Source organism: Cygnus olor, chromosome 1 (genome assembly GCF_009769625.2).
Source record: "Cygnus olor isolate bCygOlo1 chromosome 1, bCygOlo1.pri.v2, whole genome shotgun sequence".
NCBI lineage: Eukaryota > Metazoa > Chordata > Aves > Anseriformes > Anatidae > Cygnus > Cygnus olor.
In genome coordinates, this window is record NC_049169.1 from 209308329 (window position 1) to 209319602 (window position 11274).

General features: G+C 70.1%; 2 protein-coding genes across 2 annotated transcripts; one reads left to right on the plus strand and one right to left on the minus strand.

Annotated features, from left to right (window-relative positions):
- Positions 1-3324: 3324 nt before the first annotated feature.
- Positions 3325-9758, minus strand: ARFIP2 (ADP ribosylation factor interacting protein 2). Its single transcript, XM_040544689.1, is given in 9 exon segments — positions 3325-4938; positions 5284-5458; positions 5547-5704; positions 6045-6266; positions 6381-6496; positions 8792-8834; positions 8836-8901; positions 9042-9149; positions 9703-9758. Coding segments are annotated over 8 exon segments (1089 nt in total). The 5' UTR covers positions 9141-9149; positions 9703-9758; the 3' UTR covers positions 3325-4728.
- Positions 9759-9798: 40 nt separating this feature from the next.
- Positions 9799-10941, plus strand: TIMM10B (translocase of inner mitochondrial membrane 10B). Its single transcript, XM_040544692.1, has 3 exons — positions 9799-9927; positions 10087-10182; positions 10257-10941. Exons 1-3 carry the CDS (start codon positions 9889-9891, stop codon positions 10497-10499), a joined length of 378 nt encoding a protein of 125 aa, XP_040400626.1. The 5' UTR covers positions 9799-9888; the 3' UTR covers positions 10500-10941.
- Positions 10942-11274: the final 333 nt, after the last annotated feature.

Sequence of the window (11274 nt, forward strand, 5' to 3'; positions counted from 1 at the left end):
GCGGCAGCCGCGGGCCCCAGCCCCGCCGCGCCCAGGCTCCGCGCCCCGGCCAGGCGCCCCGCCAGCCGCCGCGCTCCCCCTCCACCTCCGCCTGCTCGATCCTGCGGGGCGCGGGACGCCCCGTGGCACGGCCCCGCCTCGCCCGGTGCAAGCCCACGCGGGCCGCGGCCCGTTCCCCGCGGCAGGGCCCCGCGTGGCCCGGGAACCCCTTACCGCGAGGCCGGGCCCACGTGCGGGCAGCTTGCTCGGGAAGGTCCAGCAGGCTCCTCTGCATCCTCGCCGCCTCCTGCGGGGCCACGGCCAGACAGTGTGGCCCCCGCAGCACTGGGACAGCCGGGGGCACCCCCACCGCCAGGCAGAGCCGCAGCCCCACGGAGCAGAGCAGCGGCTGCCCACTTCCCCGTGGGGCTAGTGGCCAGAGCAGGGCGCACACCCCAGGGCCCCAGACAGATGCAACACGAGGATGGTGGCGGGCACGACCTGTTAACACCTGCACTGAAAGCAACTCGTGCAAGTAGTAGATTTGTTTGGAAAGGACAACATACCCTTAAGGGTACACAGGGATTTGGGGGGATACGTAGCAGCAGTGGCAGGACGGTCCACACCTGGCCACAGAAGAACAGACCACTGCCAAGGGACAGCACGGAAGTAGAGGGGTTGCAAGCATGCTACTGGCAGAGGCAAGGGTGGAATGGCTCTACATGGACAGAACTAGGGAGTGCATAAGCTAAAACACGTACTGGAGCTAAAGCACGTGCTGGAGCACATCTGCCAGGAAAACAGCCTCCTCCACATGTGCGGGCCAGGCGTATCCTGGCCAGGGCGGCATGGGAACGACCTTGGGCATGGCAGGGGAAGGAGTGGGAGGCTGCAAGCACACAGCGCAGCATGTGGGGACACTGTGCCCCTACTCCCGCTGCACCTCATGGCAGCCTGAGATGGAGCTGAGGCAGCACACATTGCTGCTGCCCAAGGTGGCACACGAGAAGTGCAGATGCCACTGCTGGGGTAGTGGGTTTGGACAGCAGGTCTGAGGAGAGCAGAAGAGCAGTGCAGGCAGTGAGATCATGCCTATGGCAGCCAGGCCTGGAGCTGCTCCAAGGGCCAGGGAGAGGAGCAAGGGGTGCGAGGACCCCTCAGCAGGGAGAAGCTCTCGGTATGAACCCCAGTGCTCTGCCATGAACAAGCCCATCACCTCTAAGCCCTTCCCCAGGAGCAGCGTGCCTAAGCTCACCATGGCCACGAAGTGCAGCAGGTCCATGCTGGCTCATTGGCCTTGGTGTCAGGCAGCTTCAGCAGCGAGGCGATGCGGAAGCCAACAGCGCTGCCGGCGTAGCCGCCCTGGGTTGGAGCATGGCAGTCACCACGGCCCTGCGAGCGCAGGGTGGGAGAGCGCCCGCAAGTGCCAGCTCACCGAGTTGAGGTGGTGTTGCCCGTGCTGAGGATGAGGTGGAGGATGGGTGTGCAGCTCCTCACACTCCAACAGCTCTGGGGAGGGGGCAAAGGGTGAGTGGGGCACAGGACAGTGCTCCCACAAAACCCATGACACGACTCACCCGTGGCGGCATCCGTCAGGGTCTGGATGGAGCGCGCGCAGGGCGCTCAGCCGGTGGAAGAACTCCTCCTGCAGCACGAGCAGCTCCAGGCGCTGGGTGTAGCTGGGGGCAAGGGCAGGGTGAGCGGGGGTGAGGACATGGCCCCCCCAGCGCGTGGGGACCCCCCGGCTCCCACCTGGGCAACCTCCGTGAGCAGCATCATGAAGAGCTCAGGGTCGGGGAGCTGCCAGGGCTGCCGGAGAAGGCGCGCAGCCGCGCCACCTGTGGGCAGAGGGGGCATCAGGTGGGGGGCGCCGGGGGCCCCCTGCTCCCCAGCCCCTCACCTCTGCGGCACCAGGCAGCAGCCGGGACAGCTCCAGCAGCTTCTCGGCCCCGTAGGGCGCCCCGATGCCCTTCCTGGATGTCCGCACGATCTGGCGCACCGGCCTGGGGGGGAGCGCATCAGCCACGGGCTGCTGCCCCCCGGGACCCGGACCCCCCCCCCGCTCCCGCCGGGGGCCACCAGGGAGCAGACAGCCCCGTGTGCCGTGCCCCTGCTCTCTCCCCACGCGTGGGGCCGGGGCGGCCACCTCCCGCCCCCCCCCGCCCAGCCGCGCGATGGCCCCGAAGGGGCGCAGGTTGCCGCCCGCGCTCCGTGTGCGGGACCGGGGCTGCCCGGGGGGTGCGGCGGGGCTCCGCTCACCGCTTCAGCTGCTTGAGGAAGACGCCGAGGGCGAGGCTCCGCTTGGGCTCCGCAGCGCTGCCTGCGGGGGCGCGGCGCGGTCAGGGCGGGCGGGGGCGCGACCGGCGGGGACCGGGGAGGGGACGGGACGGGACGGGACCCTCACCGCGGGCGGCGGGCGCTGCCCCGGGGGCCGCCCCGCGGGGCTCCCGAACAGCAGCCGCAGGCGGGGCAGGTCCAGCGGAGGCGGGGGGGGCCGCGGCGCCCACACCGAGCGGCGCCCCCGCCACCCGCGCCGCGGGCAGCGGCTCCCAGTGCAGCGCCCGCAGCCGCTCGCCCCGCGCGGCCGCCGGCGGGGAGGGCAGCGCCGGGGGCGGCGGGGGAGGCGGCGGTGGCGGCGGCGGCTCGGGGCGGCGGGGGAGCCCATGGCCGACGCCGGGGGGAGGCACGGCCGCCCCGCCGCTCTTACGGCCCGGCACGGCCCCGCCCGGCCCCGCCCCGCCGGGGGGCCGCGGGTGCCGGCCCCGGCCCCGGCCCCGACGGCACGGCGCGGCTCGGCACGGCCCCGGGAGGAGCTGCTCCTGGCCGAAGCCGCCTCGGCCGCCGCCCGCCGGCCCCGTCCGGGGGTGCCCTGCTCCGCAGCCGCAGAAAGCACCGGGAGCCGCCGGGGGCCGGGGGAGCGCACGGCGCGGCGCTCCCGGCGGAACGGGACCTCTGCCGTCCCCGCCTCCGCCCGCAGGACGGGAGCTGCCGTCACCAGCCCCGGGCCGGTCCCTGGAGGAGGGCGAGAGCGGCGGCGGGCGGGCGGGGAGAGGGACCGACCCCCGGGCCCTGCTCCCGAGGGCCAAGAGGCGCCCGGGGGCCGTCAGGGTGAGCGCGAGGCCCCCGCGATCCCATCTCGGGCCTGGGGGGCAGCGTGACCCCCGATGCTGCTGTGCCCCCGAAGACCCTCTGCTCAAGCCCCACAGAAGCGGCAGTGGGACACAAGCTGCAGCCTGCAGGAGAACCGGCCACTGCCATCGGGAACTGCTGGCACCCCGGGGAACCCCCAGGACCAGCCTCCAGCCTGGGAGCTGTGCCCACAGCACCACACGTACAGGCGAGCTGTATCATTATATTCTGTAGTTTTATTCTGATCCGTACCGTTTTATTCTGATTCGTACCATTTTCTTCTGGAGTCTTACAGAAGTGGAGAGGGAAAGAGGGGCAGACCTTCACCAGGAAAGGGGGGGTTGTCAAGATCCAGACATTAAATTACCAGGAATTAAATTAGCAAGAAAAACAAACTGTCTTGTCTCAGGAGAAAGTGCCCAAGTGCTGCATGTGGCCAGGGCGAGAAGCAACACTCAGCTGGAGCGGGACGAGCTCTCCCAGGCGTGGGACGCCGGCCGGAGCCCCAGCTCTGCTGCGCATAGAAACGCACCTGCGTCACACACACGGACATGCACATGCACCGGCCCTAGGACGTGGCCGCCCTTTGGTCCTTGGTTCAAGTCCTCGCCGCCCCTCAGTGGCAGCCAGGTCCCTGTGGGTGCTGGGGAGCGGGGCTGCCTGGCTGGCCCCGAGCAGAGCGGGGTGGGAGCACATCCACGGCTCCTCGGGACAGCAGCACCCAGTGGCCGTGAACACCCCATCCCCCGTCTGCCCACGGAGCTGACGCGCAGGGCCCTGGCCAAGGGAAAAGCAGGGATGGGCGCCGTGGGCATGGGAGGCAGCCCGGCACAAGCGGCCCCACCACGCAGGGGAGTGTAGTGTGTGGCCAGGGGCACCAGCCATGTCGGGGGGAGTGCAAGAGCAGCTGCCTGGGAACACCAGGGATCAGCCAGGAGAGACAGGGCAAGCCCAGAGCTGGGGGGGGACAGCACGAGCCCTGGCCACCTGCCGCAGTGGGGCTGGGACCCCCGGCCACCCCTCTCAGGGACTGGGAGGGGACTGGGAGTGCCAATGCTGCCCCTCTGCAGCTTCGTCTTCATTTCAAAATAAACTTTTTTTTTGCGAGGGGGCAGTGGTGTGCCTGGCCTGGCCCTGCAGAACCTGGCTCAGGGCAGCAGGGGAGGCCAGCGGGGGAAGCAGCAGGGACACGTGGAGCCCACGCACCCTCCTGCCCCGTGGGGAGGCAATGGGAAGCTGCAGTGAATCCCATCCCATCCTGCAAAGGTGCCTAGTGGGGTCTGAGCGTCCCACCCAGGGGAGGTGGGAGCTGTGGCCCTGTGGGGGGCTGGAGAGGGGTGCCCACCATCCCGCCAAGGGCTCTGCGCTGGGGAGGGAGCACGGGGCCAGGTAGGACAGGACTCTGCCCCAGGGGGAGGCGCAGGCCAGGGGAGCCCTGTCCTCTCCAGGCTCCTCTCCCCAGGCAGGAGCAGCGACCCACTCAGAGCCCCTGCCCGCACCCCACCAGGCTCCCGCCCTGTCGGCGCCCCCGGCTGCAGTCGCAGCAGGGCCGAGGCCGCGTCCCCCGCTCACCACTCGTGCACGCGGTCTGGCCCTGCACCAGCAGTCAGAGGTCTGAGTTCAGGCCCATGGCTTCCCCGGCCAGAGCACAAGGTGGGGCAGGCTGGGGGGCTCACTGCTCCTCTCCAGCCAGGAGGGCTTCTCAGCACCAGGGGTCTTCAGCTTGATGTTGAACTGCTTGAGGGTCTGCTCCAACTGCTGCTGGTTCCCAGCAAAGTAGGCAGAGATGGCGTTGTGAAAGAGCAGAAGCTGCTTGTGCATCACCTTGATCTGGGGAGAGCAGGAGTCAGTGTGCATCCTCCCAGACCCACTGCCCAGCACCCAGGGATGGTGGGAAGGGGCCAGGGCGTGACCTGCCCAGCACAGGGGGGTATGGGACGGGACCAGAGCTGCTGCCACCAGCCAGAAAGCAGCTGCCTGCAGTGGGCAAAAGGCAGGCGGACGGACAGGCGCTCACCTGCCCTTCCCCTCACGGCTCCCAGCCGCTGCATGGGCACTGCCCATCTGAAGATGCACCTCGGGCACACGGCGGTGAGGCCGCGCAGCCCACGAGACAGGGCCAAGGGACACGCGTGCGCAGCACAGTCCCATCTGGCACCCTGCGGCCCTCCCCACCTTGTTCTCCTCCAAGAACTTGAGCTTGATGGCCACATCAGCACGCAGCTTTTCATACTTGTCCTTGTGGCTCTGAAACTGGCTCTGGGCTGCGTCCAGCCGGCACAGGGTGCTGGCGTCCCGGGGACCCATGCTCAGCTCCTCCAGGTCCGTGCGGTAGGCGTCATACTCCAGCCTGCACAGGGGCAGCAACAGTCAGAGCTGCACAGTGGCCCCTCCGGCCACCTGCAGCAACCCAGCCCTGGTCCGTGCTGCTGTCCTACCTGGCTGTCTCGTACTGCTTGACCGTCATGAGCGTGTCCTCCATGGTCTTGTTCACCAGCGTGTTGATGCTGGAGACAAAGAAGTTGACGGCTCCCAGTAGTGTTTCTCCATTCTTGCAGAGCAGTTTCTGTGTCTCCGCATTGTAACCAAACTCCTCCTGGGGCAGAGAGGAGGATGAGTCAGGGTCTGCAGCAGCACAGCTTGCTGTGCCCCTGCCCTCCTCCCACGTGCCCAGAACCAGCTTGGCCCGGGCCGCACCAAGGAAGGGCTGTCACAAAGTCCTGCACCTCTTCCCAGCCCCGTGGCATTCACCAAGCGCAGCTGCCTCAGCCGCCTCCTGCTTTCCCCATGTGCCTGGGGGTGCTGTCCAGCAGAGCGCTGCCCAGGCTGTGCTGCCGACCCCGAGGTCACTCTGGGTCTCTCGGTCTCCTTCCCAGACACAGCAGACCACAGCACCAGCAGAGACAAGGCATGCACCACCACCCCAGCGGGCATACCTGCAGCTCAGGAGACTTCTGGCTGAGGTCCGCAAAGGCATCCCCCAGGGCATGCTGTGTCTGCACCAGGCTGTAGAAGTGGTTGGTGAGAGCCCGCGCAAGCTGCAGCACGCACTCGTACTTGCGCTTTGTCTCCCGAAGCAGCTCGATCTGCGTCTCCAGCTCCAAGTCCACCGTGCGGGAGCCCCGGCCAAACCTCTCCGAGATGAGCTGCTTGGTGCACTGCACGCAGAGGGAGGGGGTGTCAGGGCCCCGTCCCTCCATCCCTGTAGGTCTGCTGCACGGAGAGGCCTGGCCTAGCCCACCCCCTGCCGCGTGGCCGGGTCCCCCGCTCACCTTGTACGTGTTGATGCCCCACTTCTTGACAATGTCAAACTTCTCCACAGCGATACCACGGACGACCTCCTCCCCTCCAACTGGCGGGCTGGGATGGGGCTGGTGCAGCCCAGAGCCTGGAACAGACAGCGCGCTGGTGGGGCTCAGCGCGGGATGCAGCCGCAGGCCAGGCTGCCCGCTCCCAACCATGGCTGGCACCGAGGCTGCTCCCAGGGGTGGCACCGTGCTCCCTGCGGGGCTGCACCGGGGCCTGACAAAGCACAAGCGAAGAGAACTCAGGTATGAGCAGCACCTGGCGCTGCACAGCCCACACCAGGCGCCTCACCCCACATGGGGCAGGGCAGGCGATGGCTTTCCCCTGCCAGCTGGGCACCGTTACTGGCACTGCCAGAGCCCGCAGTGCCACACGCCTTCTAATCCGCCCGCAGGCACCTCAAGTACACAGCAGAGAACCTGGTGCCCAAAGCTCTTCCAGACAGGTCCCAACACAGGCTCCAGCGCCAGCAGCAGTGGCTGCTGCTCAGATGGGGTGTGCTGTCCGCACCCATCCACCTGCAGCGCTGCTGGTGGGACCAGCCCTGGCACTCCTCATGCCCCCAGGCACAGCGCAGGTGGAGGTGAGACCAGGAGACCGCAGCAGGCGCACGGTGCCTCCCGCAGCCAGGCACAGCTCGGCATCACCACCCAGCCACCGGGCTTCAGCAGCACCACCTGTGCCCCCAGCACCAGGACCACGGCCGGGCACAGCTGCTGGGGGTGGCGTGTGCTGGGGACGCTCCCCACCACGACAGGGGAAGAGGTGAGCTCTGAGGAACCCCAGAGCGCATCAGATGCCCCACGCCTCAGGCCCAAGGCGGGAAGACCCCAAAGGCCACGTGGTGCCACAGTTGGGCCGGGGTAGCCACAGTACCTGCTGAAGCACCAGCCTGGCTGGCCATCCTGCTGGCGGCAGATGCACTGGGGGAGACGGATGGTCCTCGGGGTGAGTGAGGTTGGACAAGACAGCCTGGAAATGGAGGGGCTGGCAGGAGGTGAGCAGGGAGGGAAGAGGTGGGATGGTGCGAAGGGCACGAGAGCAGGAACAGCCAGAACAGAGGATGAGTGTGCAGGGAGGACGGCAGCAGGGGAGCAGATGAAAGTGTGATGTGAAATCAGAACACACAGCTGGCTGCCAGACAGACAGCACCGCACCAGAGGTGCCCAGGCTCCTCTCCCGCTCCCTCCCCGCCCCTTGGCACATCCCTGTGCCACTGAGCTGAGAGCTGGGACAGGCCAGGGCTGACAGACATGGGGACGGCAACCACTGCACACGTTCTCCCTGCTGCAGCGGCCTGTCAGCAAAATCCCACGTCCCCTCCGTCTGTGCCAATTCACCTGTTCAGCCTGGCACAGCACGGAGGAGCCCGTAGTCAAGCCATCTGTTTGCTGAGGAAGGGATGCATCGGCCAAGAGCTGGGACACAGAGACTCACGCGAAATGGGGACAGGGCGAGAGTGGCCGCTGGGACCAGCCAGCACTTTCCCTGGCTGCAGGCATGTGGCACCAGCAGCAACCCGGCCCCCCACAGGCACTGCCCCAGGTGGTGCAAGGTGCTCGCAGCCAGGCTCTGCCATCGGAAGCACCCACGACCCCCAGGCTGGTGTCAGCCACAAGAGGCAACAACCGCAAGGCCTGGGGCTCAGTCACCCTGCCCTGTCCCCCCCCCGCCTGCAGGGAACCCCTTGTCCCTCAGGCACAGCCACCACAAGCCCACGCCAGCACTGTGCACTTCCAGGACCTGGGAGGAGCCGTGACACCAGGCTCTTCCCCACCACCAGCAGAACTCCCGAGAGCTGAGCCCACGTGCCACAAGCTGCAGCCCGGTGCTAGGGGAACCTGCCCAGGGGGCAGAGCCCCCAGCAGGAGCCCCACACCTGCGGAAGAGATGGGCACCAGCGGCCCGGGCCCATGGCACTGCTGTGGCTGCCACGGGCCCGAGAGCAGGGGCTAAGGCTTGGGGCTGGGGCACAGGCTGCTGCTACAGCCTGCCCTGGAGGGGGAGGCAGCAGGCACTTTGTGCCGGTGAGGGACATGACCCCAGCAAGGGGCCCCACCAAACAGCAGCTGGGCCGCAGCAGGGCCACATGCAAGGGCTGCGCTCTGCAGGGCCACGCCACCTCCCAGGGCGGCTGCGGCTTAGAACCGCCTCTGCCTGTGCCCCCGGCCTCCTGTGAGGCCCAGCTGCCCCCGCTGGGCGCCGCACCCCGGGGCAGGACCGGCCTCGACACACGCCCGCCCCCAGCAGCAGGCAGGACAGGCAGGCAGCGCGCTCTGCTCTGCACCCCCACCAGAGCCCTCCCCTCCGATGCCTGCCAGGCAGCCCACCCCTCTCCCAGCCCTGTCCCTGCCTGCCGGCACAAGGCCCAGCCTACCTTTGATCGTGCTGGTGGGGATGATGCCTTCGGCGGTGCCCCCCGTAGCCGCCAGACACGATGCTGGTTTCGTTGAGGTTGGGCCCTGACACCATCACCTGCTGCAGGTCCTGGGGGAGCAGAACGGGGTGAGGCGCAGGGACAGGGACAGGGCCTGGCCTCCGCAGCCACCGCAGCCCCCACGCGGGGACCTCGGGCCACGCACCCCTCGGCTGCCAGCGGGCCCGGCGCGTCCCCCCCCGGCCCAGACCTGCTCTAAGCCGTCGTCCTCGGGCAGGCTGCCGGCGTCCCCGTTGCTGCCGATGGGGATCTCCATGGTGGCGGCCTTGCTCATGATCCCCTCCGACATCGTCAGGGCCTGCGGGGACACAGAGGCCGCGCTGGGGGCCGAAGGCTCGGGCAGGGCCGGGGCGTCCCAGCCCCGGGTGCCGCGGGGACGGCCCCGCTGGGCTCCGGGCCCCGGGGCGGGGCGGCGGCTGCTGGCCCCGGGCCCGGCGCAGCGCCGGGAGCCACGTCGCGCGGCCGGGCCGGTCGGGCCCGTTGCGGGTGGCACCGCGGCCGCCCGTTAGCCGGGCCGGGCGCGCGGCCCGGGGGCTCCGGAGCGGCGGCTCCGGGCCCCGCGGGAGGCAGCGCACCGGGAGCGCGGCACGGCCGGGGCGCGGGGCCCCCCCCGGGCTGCTCCCGCGTCCTGCGGGGGGGCGGCCGGCCCGGGCCGCCTCCGGGCACGGCGGGGCCTCGCGGGGGCGGCCCCGTGTTCCCGCCCGGGGGCGGCAGCGACCGGCGGGACCGCCGCCCGCAGCTCCCGTGCCCGGCCCCCCCAGGCCGGTCCCGGCCCGGCCCGCCCCCCCCAGCCCCCCCCCCGGCCCGGTCCGGTCCGGTCCCAGCCCCCCGCCCCGCCCCTCCCCGCCCACCTGCGCCGCCCCGGCCCCGCCGGGCCCCCCCGCCGCCTCGGCCCCGCCGCCCCTCTCCGCCTCGGCCCGGCCGCGCCGGAACCGCCGTGACGCCAGGCCCCGCGTGCGGGACGCCGGGACCGGGGCCGGACGTGGCGTCAGGGGGCGGCCCGGGGCGGGCGCGGCCCTCCCGGAAGCGCGGGCGGCATGGAGCCGGCGGCCGAGCAGCAGCAGCAGCTCCGCAGCGTGAGGGGCGGGGGGGGGCCGGGGCCGGGAGGGGGTGGCCGGGGGGAGCTGGGCCGGGGCGGGGCGGGGCGGGCGGGGGTGCCGGGCCGTGGCCGGGGCCGGGCCGTGTCCGTGTCCGTGTCCGTCCGCGCTCTCGCTGCAGCGCCGTGTCTCCCGCAGCTGCGGGACTTCCTGCTGGTGTACAACCGCATGACCGAGCTCTGCTTCCGCCGCTGCGTCTCCGACCTCAACCACCGGCTGCTGACGCGGCGCGAGGTGAGCGGGGGCCGGGGGGCCGGGGGCCGGGCCGGCCCCGCCGCGCCGCCCCGCGCTGAGGCCCGTGCCCGCAGGAGCTGTGCCTGGACCGCTGCGCCGGGAAGCTGGTGCGCTCCAACCACCGCCTCGTGACCGCCTACGTGGCCCTGATGCCCGCCGTCGTGCAGCGCCGCGCCGCCGAGTACCGGGCGCAGGAGGGACCGGCGGCGCCCGCTGCCCCCGCGCCGCCCGACGCCTCCCCTGACGCCTCTCCTCCCGCACCGGCGGCTGCGGCCGGCGGCGGAGCCTCGGCTGGGCCCTCGGGTGCCAGCACGTAGCGGAGCCGCCAGCCCGGCTGCGGCTTCCATGGCAGCGGGGGGCCGGGTGGCTGCAGGGGGGCCATGGGCTCTGTGCTCGCGGTGCGAGATGTAGTTCCTGGGCTGCAGCAGCCCGGGCCTCCGCGCGGTGTTGGTAGCCCAGGTCTGGAGCAGCAGAGCTGCTCTGCGCTGGGGCCAGGCCTTGCAGATCCATGCCCTCTACCGCATCTACATTGACGGCGAGGTCTGCCTGTCCCCAGGGGCATCAGGGCAGGGACAGCCTCCTGGCCCTGAAGGTAACGAGAAAGGGATCTGCGGCAGCCGCCGTTCTGGCCGGGAAGAGCTCCCAGCTGAACTCTCCATTGCCTTAGCAACTCCTGCACTGGGCTCTCACGCTCCAGAACGGGGGTTCCTGTATTTCCAGGAGACCGTTTCCTGGTACAATTAAACACTCTCTTCATAATTGTCTCACTGCTAATATGTCACGAGGGAACGCAGGTATTGCTCCACAAACACTCCCCTGCACACTGCATCCTTCTGGGGCATGGGTGCTTTCCCTGGGGCAGGGATTCACGTTGCTCCCTTCTTTTGCCACCCTTCTTTTGTCCACATTGCGGCTCTGGCATTAGAATAGGCTGCAGGATGTGATGGCGCTGGGACCAGCCCTTTCTCGGGGTGCTGGGGTGCCCACTGCAGCATGGCTGGGCCCAGCCCCCAGCCAGGCAGGGCAGCGTTAGAGGTGGCTTAGCCTGGAGAGAGTGGGACCAGTTCCAGCACCCTGCGTGCCGCTACAGGG